At 42.8% G+C, this 16,968-nt stretch overlaps 1 protein-coding gene across 1 annotated transcript; it reads right to left on the bottom strand.

Annotated features, from left to right (window-relative positions):
• Nucleotides 1-734: 734 nt before the first annotated feature.
• Nucleotides 735-16,592, bottom strand: TMEM165 (transmembrane protein 165). Its single transcript, XM_079990057.1, is given in 7 exon segments — nucleotides 735-2,131; nucleotides 3,621-3,726; nucleotides 5,182-5,364; nucleotides 6,259-6,434; nucleotides 7,366-7,591; nucleotides 16,166-16,507; nucleotides 16,509-16,592. Coding segments are annotated over 7 exon segments (1,179 nt in total). The 5' UTR covers nucleotides 16,578-16,592; the 3' UTR covers nucleotides 735-2,054.
• Between the last annotated feature and the right edge of the window lie 376 nt (nucleotides 16,593-16,968).

The raw sequence follows: 16,968 nt of genomic DNA, 5'->3' as shown, positions 1-16,968 counted from the left end.
CCTCCCAAGTGTTTGAACCCCAGAGTTACATTCTAGGATGCCATTATTTTAGTTCAGGCCAAGAGGCATCTCACGGACACTCCATGAAAAGTTAAAATGCATGCCTCTGAATACATCAAACGTGCCACTGTGGCTGTACATTGCAGGTAAAAATCAGCGAAGCAAAGGATGCCTGTCTGCCATCACTCAAATAAATGGAATGCCAGGTTAAACCTTTGCTCTAGCAGCCTCTCATGTTGAAAACTAGCAACGGTGGCTACATTGCAAATTGCAGCTAAGTCTTTGTCCTAGGTCAGGTGTAGGGAGACTGTGGTCCTCTGGGTGTTGCTGTCATCCCAGCTGGGACTTTTACGAGTTGGAATCCATCATCATCTGGAGGTTGCCGCAATTTCAAAGTGCACACAACTTAATAATTGTTTTAGACATCAATTCTGTCCTTGAAGCAGCAAAAACTTTTATTCAGGAACAGCAGCTGAACTTCTAGTCTGAGAGAGGGACTTCCCACTTAAGACAGAGAGGTGCCCACACTAGCCGCTCCTTGAGAGCTGCCAGGGATGTGTCACTGAAATAGGACACACCTCAAGAGAATGCTGCCACTAGACTGAAAAAGGTCACCATCCATGGACTAGAGAGAGCAGACAGCTATTCTTAAAATTTAGATGCTTTTGGCCCGAAGGCTAAATTTCTGTACTGCTTTGGAGAACCATAGGAATAGAAACAAGAATAATCAAGTTACCTTTATACAGTTTATTGTTTCAAGTAATCTTTCCATCCTGATAAAATATTACTTACAGTAATTCTTAAGTCTTTGGCTATTTCATCTGGTCTTCTAGCTAGCTGATGTAAAACGTGTGCTTGAACCTCTCTCATTTAAGGGCTAAGACTACCTCTGGATGATGCTTTGTTTCCTAATTCTGCAATAATTTCCTCATACTTCATATGTAAGCACAAGTTTACTATTCCAGACATGATGCTTATATATGAAGAATGGAGAACTACTGCACTTACTCAGTACCCAGAGATATTTATATTGTCTTCACAGCAGTCTGTCAAAGACACAGTATTAGACGACTGAAACTCCTCAAACGATCTGCTTAAGAATCATTACAGAAATGACTGAATGATTTAAACACAGTAGCAACCACAAGGAATCACAGAAATATTTGTCCAGACTAGACACTGAATGTAGCCAAAATGCTTGCCTGTAGGATAAAAGTGCCCCCCCAACCAAGTAGAAATACTACACAATAACTTCCTCTGAATTAAGCTAAGCAGTCAAAGCAACTACATTTCTAAAACAGAAGACACCTAAATTTATTCATGTTCTCCCTGTTTACCTTTTTAATTTCTAAAAGAAAAACAACCAACACCTTAGTAAGTACTTTAATCTGAAAAAGCAGTGAATGTTTAGTATAAATAGAAAAAAAGGAGGAATTTTATTTGGTTACTCTCTGGCTAGATTGTGTTCTTGAATACATTTGAATTCTGAATCAGCATACTTGATACCAAAACATTCTGATTTTTCTACAATTCAGTTACAAACTGAATTCACAAATCCTTGAGGAAGCGAGTTAATCCTAAGTGCAGATTTCAGATTTCCTGGTATTCATTATTGATTGTGGAATGGTGTACTTGGGCTGCAAGGTCGGAGGCAAAAGGTTCTCCGCAATACTTTGTACTAGACACTTGGTAAGGCATAACTGCAAGCCAAAGGCAGCAGCAATTCGTCCAGAATGGGGATCTTTCAGCGATGGCTAGTGGTGATCCGCAGATGAAGTAGCAAACCTCATAAAATTTCAGAAGGTGGATCTCAGTTTACCTGAGTCAGCTACAGTAAGCAAACATATTATTTGTGTCCCAAATATATAGATTATGCATGTTCTCCAGCACAGATTGTGTCCACAAAGTATACCAAACTAAATGTTACTATAAAAGTTACAGCATCCCATCTTCAGTGCTTGTTTCACTAATAGCTGTACACTATATACAGGAATACAAGGGTAGGTTTGTTGCTCCTAATTCTTGCTCTTTCAAGGAACGGGGGAAATCTCTTGTTAAAAACCAGCATCTGGGCTTATAAATAGTGCAGAAAATGCAAATGCTAAGAAAACAATGCCTCCTATGATTGTCACTGTAAGAGAGAGAGAAAGAGAAAAAGATGGTGATTAGATCAGAAGGACAAAGTTCACTCTGTATCTAAGGGCTCTCTTTCATCCCATAAACAACTTAGAGCACCCATTTGCCTTAAAGCACTGATGCACCCATTAAGCTGTTTCCAGCTCTTGCAGAATTGTGACAAGTCTTTCACTGCCCTCAGCCAAGAGACGCCACATGGCCCCTGTATTGCACACATAATTCAAGCATGTTCAGACTCAAGAAGTCACAAGCATGCTTGTACGCAGACCAGCACGCTTGCTCACAATTGGAAGTACCCATGATGTGGTTCACATGAAACATGTTCTTAAAGATAAGCCTTTGGGCTCACACCAGGCAGCAAAACCAGCAGACAGGAGAAATTGACTTCTGACAGTGCAGCTTTTCATTTTCTTGAAAAGTGAACATACTTTTTTTCTAGCGGGCAGTAAACATGATAAAGAGGTACGGCAGTTCATGTCCTAACATCAAGGTGGAACTGGTGGAAAGTTCCTCACACAGCCTGTGAGCTTCTAGGTAAAGGGTAAAGGGACCCCTGACCATTAGGTCCAGTCACAGACGACTCTGTGGTTGTGGCGCTCATCTTGCTTTATTGGCCAAGGGAGCCGGCGTACAGCTTCCGGGTCATGTGGCCAGCATGACTAAGCTGCTTCTGGCGAACCAGAGCAGCACACGGAAACGCCGTTTAGCTTCCCGCCGGAGCGGTACCTATTTATCTACTTGCACTGGTGTGCTTTCGAACTGCTAAGTGGGCAGGAGCTGGGACCAAACAACGGGAGCTCACCCCGTCGCGGGATTCGAACCGCTGACCTTCTGATCGGCAAGCCCTAGGCTCTGTGGTTTAACCTACAGCGCCACCCGCAACCCTGCTTCTAGAGAATGGGAAATTTGGCCCTACCCAACTCAGTTTGGGTTTTATAGCCTTGTCTTTTAGAGATTAAACCAATGGCCGCTTAATAAAAGTATTATTGTATGGCTAATGTTATGTGGCTTTATCTCCCTGTAGCTGCCACTCTGTACTTGCATAATGGAAACTGCCACTATTTTGTGAGGAGCCATTTAACACAAACTTCTTAAAAGGGAGAGGGCCACCCAGATCATATTTGAAGCAGCTGCTGGTGTAAACTTATTAAAATCTGTAACACCATTCAAGTAACAAGTTTTTTTTTAAAAAAGAGAGAGATAGGGTGCAGACACTAATATTATAGTATCAACAGCATGCAGGCTGCATATTGTCTGGTGCCTATGAGCACAAGCATGACTATAGCTGTCTTGAGTGTTCATGCAGGAAAAAACAGTTGTTTTGATGCAACCCTCTAGCTCAAATGTAAGTTGAACATAGTAACTCATTACATGCATTCAACACATCCCTCTCACTACTTTCAGCCCCTAATTAATCCAAGTTTGAAATTCCACTCGCTTTGCAATTACTAGGCAAATCAGCTTCCAATCAAGGGCTTACTTACCAGTCCGAACAGATATTTTTTGTGCTATCATTCTTCCTCCAATCACCGCTAGGCCAGTACATAAGCTATGGCCAACTGTTCCACCTACTGCCACACCATAGGGATCCTGTACAAATACACATGGGTCAACTTTCAATGCAGTTTAAAAGCTACAGCTCTCTACAGCACCTTATCAAGGAGGTATTAATGCATTCAAAGGGCTTGATCAGACAAAGCCACATTACGAGAAGACTGTCAACCACTTCAAAAGTTGGGGTTAATGACCAGGGTGATTTTATTGGGCAGCTGTTTCCTGGGATAAAAGCAAAAAAGTGTGACCATTTCCAGTTACTGCCAATACAACACTCACCCCCTCATTAAATGAGAATTGGTTTTTTTCCAACTCATTTAAATACCCACTTCTGTTTTAAAGATAGAATCGTGATAATGCTTAAGCAGTGGTGGCTCACTCCCAGTCTAGGGGCCTGATACAGCACCTAGGCAATTTTTTTCTCTCTGGTCCCATGTGCTCCTACCAATTTTGCTGGTGGAAGCAAAAAGGAAAAGGTAGCCACAGTGTTAGCCTTCCTCCTAAGCTGATTTGCACAGATTAGCAGAGAGGGGAGCTGTGTGCCTTTGTGTGTCCCATGAGAGAGAGGATGAACCTATACAGGGTGTCCAGACCAACTTTGAGCTACAGCCGTGACTGGAATGTGGCATATATAATGACTGTTTCAGAGGCTACTGTCTAAAATCAGCCTTGGATTATTTTGGCTTTGGACAAACTTTCAACCCCATTCTACTTTATAATGCCTGAAAATATAAATACAGATACATTAATATGTATGAAGAACGGCTAAGGGAGCTGGGCATGTTTAGCCTGGAGAAGATGAGGTTAAGGGGTGATATGATAGCCATGTTCAAATATATAAAAGGATGTCACATAGAGGAGGGAGAAAGGTTGTTTTCTGCTGCTCCAGAGAAGCGGACACGGAGCAATGGTTCCAAACTACAAGAAAGAAGATTCCACCTAAACATTAGGAAGAACTTCCTGACAGTAAGAGCTGTTCGGCAGTGGAATTTGCTGCCAAGGAGTGTGGAGTCTCCTTCTTTGGAGGTCTTTAAGCAGAGGCTTGACAACCATATGTCAGGAGTGCTCTGATGGTGTTTCCTGCTTGGCAGGGGGTTGGACTCGATGGCCCTTGTGGTCTCTTCCAACTCTATGATTCTATGTGTGCCTGCACCTATTTTATTTAGTAAGTTTACCAGTTTTACCCCACTAAAAACAAGTTCTTGAAGACAGCCTCCCTCAACCTGGTGCCAAACCAATGGATTCAAGTTACAAGAAAGGAGATTCCAACTAAACTTCAGGAAGAACTTTCTGGCAATAAGAGCTGTTAGGCAGAGGTTGGGGGGGGCATCTGTCATGGATGCTTTTATTGAGTTTCCTCCATTGCTGGGGGGGGGGGCCTGGACTAGATGACCCCCTCGGATCCCTTCCAACTCTACAATTCTATGGTTCTATTATTGGTTCTTGAGAATGTTGCTCTTTGATTAGATACATCTTATGAATTTCACTCACCTCTCTTGCTGCAAGAACTATTGTGGTTAACTGAGAGCGGTCGCCCCATTCGGCTAAGAACGTTAAAGTAAAAGCTTGCACAAAAATTGGAGAGATAAAGTGCAGCCATTTTCTTTGAGGTATAGCAGGGCCTGTTCCTGTTTCCACATCTCCAGGTCCATTTAATAGTTTTGTTCTCTGGAGCTAGAAGCAAAAGGCGGATGTTAGAAAAGAATAGGAGCTAACTCGCTCCTACGTATAAGTAAGGAGCTACGTGTAAGTAGCACATACATCAATTATCAGAACACTAATTTTTTTTACATATAACTCAGATGGCAGCATTTATCACAAAGACTTAGTCAATTCAGTTCACCCAGAATCTATTGGAAAGGCCTAGTGACTAATATATATTAGCAATTTGGGTGAATAAATATTAACACTTAAGTCAGAACCAGTATAGTTCTCCTATGACCATTCTGAGATGGTAATGAGTTTTAAATGAGAGCTAAAGCAGAATGCCAAATCTATTTCATACTAGCGATTTCAGAAATGATTAATAAAGCACAACAATTCTGATAATGTTTACTGTTTGAAGTTCTGCACTTATATACCAACAATAATAATAATGAAAATATCCTGAAATGAGGAGATGTTATCTAAACAACTTAACAAAACTTCTGGCTCTTAGAATACAAAAACTGTATTGAAACCAAGCCAGAAGTAACCATTGAAGGACTGTACAATATATAGCACAATAACCTACTAATAGGTTCTCACCACCAAAACTAAGAACATACAACCTACAGAGGTTAGTAGAACAATCTCAGTTAAAATACTTCAATTTCTTTCTTACTGAAATTTGTATCCAGGAGTTTTTCTTCTCTTGCTCTTGTAGCACAACTCTGTTTTAGTCAGCTGTTAAACATACTGCAGGAGGCAGAGGATATATTTTGCTACATCATGCAAGAGCTATATATCTGGTGTATCAATTCCATTTGGGAACAGGTGTAGCTAAATATCTGGCTACTTTCCCTAGACTTCCTGATTTCACAAAGATACTCTGCAGGGTGTACACATGCTCTATATACTTCAACTTACTTCTTCATCCTTCTTTTTGAGTTCTGCTTGAACTTCCTCCAGCTCTTCCTGACCCTCATCTGCACCCATCTTCAAGCCTTCCCGGAGCATTCGGATGCCAAAAATTGCAAAGAGTGCTGTCGACACGTAGTAGGTGTATACTCTGGGGATTACTGTGGTGGCATAGCCAAATAAAACTAGGAGTGGAAAAACAAAAACATTTCAGGCTACCTGTGAAGTTGACTTTGCTCCTTCCCTAAACCTAATTCAGGTTGCAAGCTGGTTAACAGAAAATTAGATTCTCTACTAATTCAGGGAGCTCTTAATTTATTTGGTCGGATGTATACCTCATTCCCAAAAAGGAGCCCAGGGCAGCTAACATCAAAAGATACAACATACTGAACCATTAAAACTACATTCCCATTCTAGGGCAATTCATGAAACTCGTCCAGAATACACCTTCCTTTAGGTCTAACTTGCCATCTTTCTGCCAGATTTGATGCAAAACATAAGGCATGAACCACTGTCTAGCAAGGCAGTATTTAAGAGTTGCTTTCTTCATGTACACAATCTATTTTTCAACCCATTTATATAAGAAGTTGCCTTGGTGAATTGGATTAAATGTCTTATGTGAGTGATTGTAGCAGGTCTCTAATTCCTTGGCCAGAAATATTTCCCATCCTTGCTACCCAAAACACTTTAACTCACACAATAGCTGACAGTAACATTGACATGATTTTAGTTAAATAGAACACGTTAGCAAAAACAAAATGGGGTGGATTCATGTCCCCCGTTCCACAAATGAAAGGATTCCTTCCATTCATGAGAGGAAGACAGATCCAGGGGAAGCTCCCATTTTGCAAACTGGATACAGATAGAGGGGTCCCCATCCCCGTCCCACACCCAGATCCCACCAGCCCCACTTCAGTTCCTATTGCCACATGTCATGCTGTTCTGGAGGTTCCTCCAATTCTCTGGAGCATATTTTTGGAGGCAGCAGAGGAAGGGGAAATTCTTTTGTAGAACAGAAGACACAAAAGCAAGGCCTGACTGTCTTCTCCACATATATGTGTCACTGTTTGCAGTTTTCCTACATATGTTCCAGGACAGAGAAGCTACAGCACCCACCTGATAAACATGTCATCAACCCCAGGGCAAGCATAGCCCCAGCGAGCACTGTTAACCGGTTGTAACGCATTGCCATGATGGCTGCAATGAAGAAAGTTTTGTCGCCAAGTTCAGAGACAATGATGACCGATATAGCAGCCACAAATGCATGGATAAATCCCAGGTTCGTCTTATCCCCAGAGTCTTCACTAACAGAATGGATGGGAGCCACTGGAGTAGGTCCTTTCTGGGGAGGAAAGAAAAAAGTTTTATTTCTCTCACCCAAATCCATCTATTCTATAGGTTTACTTATTGCACTAGCTGCAGTCAGTAATTTAACTAAACTTGCATTGGGTTAAACCGGGGACAGAAACCTGCACGTAAGCCACAACTCAAATAACCTTGGGTGTGCTAACTGATTAAGAAATCAAATTATTTATTGATTTCTTAGCTGCACTTCACCATAAAGTCCCAGGGCACAGTAAGTGCATCGGTTCGAAGGGTTGTTGTTGTTTTCAAAAAGCAGGTCAATATACTTTAAAAATTTCCAAAGACTGGGAAACCTGGTTTATCGGAATTTCTGATTACAAGGACAGTCTCTAAGAGCATTCACTCAATGTCATTTTTAAAAACTCTTCAGAACTTTTCAGATATTTGCATGATTATCACAGAGAAGCCAGTTCACCTGAGGGCAGTGGGGGAAGGGTTTGCTTGCATGCTCTTGGCCTCAATTTAATCCATCACATGTTAGGGTGAATGCCTGTACATTTTACTTCAATATGTTTTCATATCTTGCTACTTGCTGCAAACTATGTCTTCTATTAACTAACTTGTGCTATTCAGCTGCTTAATCATGATTTTTTTGGGGTAAATATTATACTAAGGAATGATTTTTCAGAAACAAACAAGGGAAAAACAATTGAAGTTAATAATGATACTAGTGTTTAAATCTTCAGCTGCCCATGTTTCCCAATATTCTGGCAAATGATTCATGTAAACTCTGCAATTTTGCTATTCAAGTACAGTGCATGATTAGCCTGTCATATATGGATACAGATACAAGACTTCTCAAAGTATATGCGCTTATCAGTAATTAAAATAATTCATTCTGCTGCACAACAAGGCATTTTGAAGCCTTCTCTATGCAGAGGGGTAGGAGAGCTGGGGTATATAAAAAAAATCACACCTGGAAACCTAGGAGGCTTAGTTTCATCAGAATCAAGTATACATTTCCAGAGTTAATGCTAAATACATTACTTCTGGTAAATGAGCCACCATAGCCACTAGAGAGCTGTGAAAATTTGTGTCCCGGGCTTTTTAGACTTGTCTACCCATGTACTATCTGAAACCCAAGGGGCACATTGGTTGCCAGATGTGAAATATACTGGCATTATTTTCAGCTCTCGTACCCCACTACTAAAATGCCTCTTCCTTAGGGTAGGACCACTTGAGACTGTCAACAAACTTGAACCTGAGAATGAAATGTTTCATGATTATATACTGATGTGAATTACACCAGCTGAGAGATGAGTTGCAGAGCTACCATTTTGTACCAGAAGAATAGCCATCCCCCCCCCACCCCAAATGCAGTAATTTCTTCAGCGGAAAATTTGAAGGTTAACAATGTGTTGGTCTTAACTTTTTATCAATTTGAATAGTTAACAGAATTGTAAAGAAAAACATTTTTATGTTCTTCTTGACAATAGACTGCAGTTGAAGAGATGCCCATAGGCAGATACTGTATTTGGTAAACTAGATTTTACATACATTAGAACACACTATTGTACTAATGTTTCACATCCCTGCTTACCAGTTTGCTGATTTGTCATATTTGCATGCCAACTTTCCTCCAGATAGCCTGGAATGGCAGATATGGGGTCACCTCATTTTAGCCTCTGGTGTAGTTTAGGCAAACACTTTAGTGCCCAACATTCCTCAGTGATCTTCAGGACTAAATGAAAACATAGCCAGGTCTTCCTAATTGAACTGCAATATTCTTAATTGCATCAGACTTGATGATCCCTTAAATCAGGCATGGCCAAATTTGGTCCTCCTGCTGTTTTTGGGACTACAACTCCCATCATTCCTAGCTAACAGGACCAGTGGTCAGGGGTGATGGGAACTGTAGTCCGAAAACAACTGGAGGGCCAAGTTTGGCCATGCCTGACTTAAGTGATGTCAAAACGTATTCCTGCCACAATTATCAACACATCAATACTGCTGTGGCAACAATCACAGTTACCCAAGAGTTTTAAATGATGCCATTTAAATGGCTGGAATGTGCGCTACAGCAGCAGCAAGAATACTCATTGCAAAGCATTGGAAGACACAAGACCTACCCACCTTGGAAGAATGGCAGATGCAAGTAATGGACTACATGGAATTGGCGGAAATGACTGGCAGAATCAGAGACCAGGGAGAAGAGTTGGTGGAAGAACATTGGAAGAAATTTAAAATCTATCTACAGAAACACTGTAAAATTATTGAATGTTAATGATGTTGGAATGAAACGAAGTGGTTCTAGTAATAAGGTAAAACAAGTATATGCAAGAGTGGATTGATATTAGATGAAAATTTGAAGTTATAATATGTATGAATTTGCTGAACAAATTTTTAAATGGAATACAAAAAAGGGAGGTGTGAGGAAGTCATGAAAACAAGTAAATGAGTGGTAAGATATTAGAAAGAGGGATTTTTCTTTTTTCTTTTTTCTCTTTATGTCTAATTTTGGCTTTTGTATTTTTTTTGTATTTTTCTTTTACTGTTTTGTAACCCTTTTCTTGTTAAAAATTTAATAAATATTATTTTTTAAAAAATTAAATGGTTGGAATGTGACATCAAGTTAACACATATGTGAGAAAGAGAAGTAAAGACCATATGTAGCTAAATCTATTGTAGACACCAACAGATCAGAACAGTGTTGTCCAGTAGACATTGTGCTGCATTACAAGACAACTGTTCATTTATGGACTACCGGTAATTTTGGGTGAAAAACTTAAGAGCACTTCACACCACTTTTTGTATCTTGCTTCACATACGTAAGTACACAAAGATCACTTCAAAATTGACCTCAAGACTTCCAACCACTTCAGCATATTTTCTGTGCCCTGGCATTCCTGTTAATATTTAATGTTTTAATCACTCAGTTATAATTTATCATTGCAAGCTACCTGAAGTAGCCCTATATTTTGCACTTCAGACTTTGAGTCATCTACACTCAGCTGATCACATATTTGTGGTATTTTACCTTGAGCTGCCATCTCTCCCCCTTATTACAAAGCTTAGGTTCCAGTCACCCTGGAGAGATTTCTGTTTACGTCTATGCCAAACTCATCCCACGTACAACTTTTCAACCACTTCAGCAACCCCAGATTTGCCGTACTTTATGAATTACTTCATGAATTACTATACTGTACTTCATTGTAACCTTATGAATCACCCATATTACGTCTGATAAAGCGGGTACTTGGAGTGTACAGACAAGTGTGGAAGGTGGCATTCCTTTAAGGTCAGGAGATTCTAAAACAACATCCAGATATCAGATATTACAAGGAAAAATTTTAAATTCCACTGAAGGTAAGATCAAGACAGTGACCCCATACACTCTGAATCTAACAGATCCATCAAGTCCAAATCCTATCCTATTGCTCAAACTCAGAAGCACTCAAAGAACTCAAGGTAAAATTTAAGTTGCCTAGATTTCACTCTTAATATGAATGAAGTTTTAAACTGTAAAGCTCTCTTTTCTTTAAAAAATAAAAATAAAGATCAGGAAGTATGTAGAAAATGTTTCACCCTACCAGCCCTTTGTCACTGATGACACAACCGTCAAGGAAAGGTGAAAATCAGGAGTAACACGGAAAACTGGATTTGTAGATAAAGATAATACTTATGGGTTGCTTGGACTCAGTAGCCGTATTTTCCAAAAAGATAAATTGCATCATGTTTAAGCTGTATTTCAGGGGCATGAAAGCTTTAAGTCACATACAGTGTGGAGCTATAGAATCTCAGCTTCTTTTTATGAGTCATTTTTGCATTGCTCAAGCAATTTTAACTTCTAAATTACTGGTTTCTCTTAAGCACACTATTCTCACCTTATTAAAGGGTTAATTTTAGCCTGAGGGAATTTACCCATACTGTGCTTTACTAATTACTAATCCCTTGATTAAAGTGAACACAGGGTTCCTAACACAGTGCCAGTTAGAAACTGGGACAGAAAAGCTAGGAGCCAAATGGCTTCTGGGACCTGGGTTGTAGGTGCCAAAACAGAATGTCTAGTCGCCACTGGGGGGCAGTGGTCAGCAACACTTTTTACTTATTATTTTGATAAGAATGAATTAATACACAATTCACATACCGTATTTTTCGCCCCATAGGATGCACCGGCCCATAGGATGCACCTAGTTTTTTGGGGGGAAATAAAGGGGAAAAAAATTATTTCCCCCCCAGGTGCTCTGCGCTAATCCCGAGGCTTGGGGTGTGCGGAGTTCAGCGCGCCCCAAGCTTCTGGGTGCCGACAAGGTCTCCGCTAGCCATGGGAAAGCCGTGCGGCTCTCCCAGGGCTAGCGGAGCGCTGCGCTAATCCCGAAGTTTGGGGCGTGCGGAGCTCAGCGTGCCCCAAGCTTCTGGGTGCAGGCAAGCTCTCCGCTAGCCCTGGGAGAGCTGGGTCTCCCACGGCTAGCGGATAGCTTCCTGAAGCCTGGAGAGAGAGAGGGGTCGGTGCGCACCGACCCCCCTCGCTCTCCAGGCTTCAGCGAAAGCCTGCATTCGCCCCATAGGACGCACACACATTTCCCCTTCATTTTTGGAGGGGGAAAAATGCGTCCTATAGGGCGAAAAATACGGTAATTGATACATTGTTAATATCACTCTTTTAGCAGAAATTGTTAATACAAAAGAAATTAGTGTTTACAATAAAAATATTGGTACCATACTTCAGTTTTCAACACACTCTACTCTTTATTGTTAAACTCCTTAACATATTGTATCCTTAACATATCCTTTGAGGCTTCAAAGCACATGCATTTCAGTAATCCTTGAGTGTCAGCCAGGTGCAAAAAATGGCACCCAGACTTTTTAAAGTGCTCGCAAATAGAGAATCTTTAGGCGCAAAATGCACCTTGCGTCCTGCTAATTTCAAACCCTGCCATCAACCTACCAATGAACTGATATTCTAATAAAAAGCACAAGCAATCGTTATGACATCCCCTGCAAGCAGAACCAACTAGACATGTTCAGGAATTTATTAATCAATTGTCGATAGGAAAAAATGGAGAAGGAATGTTTTATGTTAACAGAACTTGAACTGTTATCATTTGTGAACTTTGTGACAAAAAGTTCACTGAAACCTCTCCACCCCTCAAGGCTGCCAAGAAGTCACAGTGGTCTGAGACAATGAGGCAGGCTTGTCATCTTGATTGTGCAGCTTGGCAACACTTTAGTCTCCAGGATGCCAAACTGTGCTAAACAAAAACAATGCATTTAGCTCACTCCTTCAACTGAACCTGCACCAATATTTGTACGGCTTGCTTCACACTTTAGACTGCAATTGTTTTTGCTGCGGCTACCCTGACTGCTTGTGGCAGCTCATGCACAAAGTGTCAACAGAGACAGACATGAAACACTGATAGAATGCACATAACATACCAGTGGCAAGCACACTCCAGTATAAAGTGCAAAGTGGCCCTAAGTACCCTGTGTCTTATACATTATTTAAAATGAATAACTTAGGTAGTACTATATTCTGAAGGATCTCAATGGATAATCCAAGCAAGCATCCTGAAGACCAACAACAAATACAGTACACATGGCAGATCTTTGAATTTTCCTCCTTGATGCAAGGGAGAAGTTGCCTGAGGTTTCCTCTTTGACCTGGAGAACAAGACACCACATTTTAAGTCTCTGAGCTGAACAAGCCTCAAGGCAAGCAATACCCATTGTCTCAGCAGAACATCTATTAAGTAGAGATGCATGCTTTATCCCTGATCTATGCAAGAGATTCACTAGGAGGATCTGTGATTTAACCACAGATTAAAAACACAGCGAGAACAGCGAGGCCATAGTGTTTTATGGTTATAAGAATAGGATGGTACCTACACCAGGTTATACCATACAGTACCCTACTACTTTAAACAGTCATGGCTTCCCCCAAATAATTCTGGGACCTGCAGTTTGTTAAGAGTGCTGACAGTTGCCTCACACAGCTAGTTCGCAGAGTTCGCTGTGAAGAGGGATTGATTGTTAAACAATTCGTGCAGCCTCCTTTGGGCAGTCAGCATTCTTCTACAGAGAAAATAGGCTCAGGAAGTACTGTAAGTGCCTGTCATTTCAAATTATCCAGAAGCACAGAAGTGGAAGAGCGCAGAAAAGGACCTGAATTTGCTTCTATATGCCAGTGTGTGCTGCTGCTCCTCCTATAAGACCAAGATTGCACAAAGTAGGGAACTCTGTTGCCCATAGTCAACAGCATTAAGTTGAACTTGCTGCAAGTACAGCTGCAAGTCCTCCAGGTGTTGCTGAATGACAATTGCCATTGTATCTGACCATTGCCCATTCTGGGTGGGGCTGAAGGGAGCTGATGTTCAACAAAATTTGAAAGGTCACAGATTCTCCATCTTTGAAATACAGAATAGTTTTGTGCCCTTAAGCAATATTTATGTTAGAAATATCTGGCTGCCATGGTTTCCACATCAAGCAGGAATACTGTGGAACCAGAACAGCAGCATTTGCTAGAAGTAGAGACATTCTCAACTTATAAGAAAAGAGCGAAACATGAGTGTTAACTACCTAAAAGACAGAGGGAACAGAGAAAGGCAGTGTAGACCCTCTCCAACTTCTTATATGACAATGGAGATTTTCAGGAGAGGTTCAAAGTCAGCTCTCCTCACCCCCATGCCAAGGTAAAATGAAAAAACTGCCTGTCTCTTTGTTTGACTTCTTCAGGGCAGCAAGCCTCCTAGCAAACAAAGTGGCCAGGCAAGGCTCCTGTGTTGTAGATCATTGCATAATAAGCAGAAGTGCTGCAGGAGAAGATTTCCACCATCATCACAAAACCTGCCTCCTGGAGAAAAGTTTTAGCATTTTGAATTTCTACTTCCCACCCAGTTTTAAAAGTCACAGCAGCCTTTCCAGGGAGAGGGATAGCAAAGGGCTGAAATGGTAGGGCATTGAATGAGACAACCTCTTTGAAATTTCCTTACATAAAGTAGGGTGGAGTCACAGAAAACTTCCAGGCAAATTATCCCCCATCCCAATTTTAGTGCAGCACTTCACTATTAATCACTTGCTCCCTACTTAACCACCCTGTTAAGGTCACAGTGGCAAAATGAAGTCCACAGTGCAGAAATCAATTTGTGGGGAGGAAAAGTGGGAGGTTCTAATGCACATTAGTGACTGCCAAATAGCAAGTCTCACACTTCTAATACTTTTAACAGTCACAGACTGCTAGTTTTCAGTAATGTAATCAGAAATAAAATCTGACCATTTAACACCTGCTGCTCCCATTTGTGGCCATGCTCCTTTTGTGAACAATGATATGCAGGTTACATAATTGAGAAAATTCTATGGACAAATGCAACATATGTTCCATTCTCTGTTGAACCATTGCACCCCAACCATGATTTTATTGGTAGATATAGGACTCCTATGCAAGTCTAAGCCATAGCACCTTTTTCTTCAAGACTGATTCCTGCTCCCACCTCCCCTGCCAACACTCTGGGAACACAGTCCACTTTTTCTTCTCGAAACTAAATTTCAAAATTATGGCGATAATCTGATACAATTATGAAATCTTATGCTGGTACTCTGTACCTGATTGTATCCCTATGGCTTTCAATAAAACTCATTTTAACCATCTCCCAGCCCCATAGATGCATTACCTAACTTTATGAACGAGTCTCTCAGCACAGATGTGGTGGGAAACTTTGGCCTTCCAGATGTTGCTGAACTGCAACTCCCATCAGCTGTAGCAAGATTGGCCAGGGGTGATGGGAGCTATAGTTCAACAACATCTGGAGGGCCAAAGGCCCCCCATGCTTGCCTTAGCAGGACACCAAAGACAGCAAGCAATCTCTGTCACCACAGAGCTGATGAAAGGCAGTTTCCCTCATAGGGCTACTTTTCAGTAAATAAGCAGGTAGCATATTCCCAGTTTCCAGGCAGCTCCCCCTGAAAACCTTGCAGGTAGGTGCCCCCGCAAGATTTATTGTGGCACAAACTTTCATGGACAGGCCCAAGTTCATCAAGTGCATGAAGTGCTACCCTTAGCTGGGGAAGGGGGGGGCGCTCAAAAGTTTGTAAAACGTTTGGGTGGAAAGGTACTGTGGTTTTATACATGCACCTGCAAGCAGACACACAGGCCTGGGGAGGGAATAAGAGGAGCAAAACAGCCGGGTGGAAAGACCACGAAATCCTCGAGTAAACTCATGATGGGCAGGAATAACACGCCCTGCACCTGATGAAGTGAAGTCAACCAAGCCTTTCCCCCTCCCCCTTTGCAGCTGCTGCAAGCACGCGTTCACTGGGAAACTCCCCAACAAACACGTGTCCAAAACTAAGGTTGGCTTCTCCCGTCAGGATCTCTTCCTCTTCCTCTCCCACACACGCACGCACGAGAGCCACGTCAGGGCTCCGCCAAGGAGCGGAGAGCGCCCTCCGTTTACAGCGCCCCGAAGAACGTCTCGTGTGAGTGCGCGCACACGTGTATTTTTGGGGGGGGGGAGGGGAGATGCGGTCGGAGGATGCTCTGAATAGCCGAAGCCAGCCTCGCTCCAGGCCCCCGAGCCGCCCGCTCCCCTTCGAGCCTATCCCCGGCGCCCCTCACCTCGGCCTTGGCCAGCTCCGGCCCTTGCACCGCCGGCTGCTGAGGCGGCGGCGGCTTCTGCTGCTCCTGCTGAGGCGGCGGCGGCGGCTCCCCCCGGTCCTGGCCATTCTCCGGCTCCGAGGCGGCGAAGGGCGCGGCGAGGAGCAGCAGCAGCAGGAGCCGCGCGGGGCCCGCCATTCCCGGCGCCGAGTCCTCTCCCGCTAACAGGAAGAAGCGCGGCGGCGGCGGCACCGAGAGCGGAGGCGGCGCTTCCCCGCCGCCATAGCCGCTTCCTCCTCCGCGACCCCTCAACCAAACAACGCCGAAGCTGTTCCCTCCGCCACGCCACCGAAGCCTCAGAGGCAGGGCCCGCCCCCTTGCTCCGCATCCGCCTCTCTGATTGGTGGCGCCGGAACCAGCATGTTCGAAACATCTCCGCTTTGCAAAGAGAGAGAGAGAGAGAGCTTTGCTCGAAGGGGGCGGGGCTGGGGAGAGCGAGCGAGCGAACCTATCTAACCCTACCTGGGTCACGTGGCGCTTTCCCCTCCAACCCGCCCCCTCCCTCTGGGGCCGCGCGACTCGTCAAGAATTCTGGTAGTTTAAGTGGGTGGGAAATAAAGAGCCGGGCGTGGAATGTAAATTGTGCACCTTGGGATCCATGAGATCATGGCCACTGGTCCCATCACCTCCTGGCAAATAGAAGGGGAAGAAATGGAGGCAGTGAGAGATTTTACTTTCTTGGGCTCCATCATCACTGCAGATGGTGACAGCAGCCACGAAATTAAAAGACGCCTGCTTCTTGGGAGAAAAGCAATGACAATCCT

This window comes from Podarcis cretensis (genome assembly GCF_951804945.1).
Source record: "Podarcis cretensis genome assembly, chromosome: 9".
Taxonomy (NCBI): Eukaryota; Metazoa; Chordata; class Lepidosauria; order Squamata; family Lacertidae; genus Podarcis; species Podarcis cretensis.
Note: the sequence above shows the minus strand (reverse complement) of the source record. Positions and strands in the feature narration are given on the sequence as shown.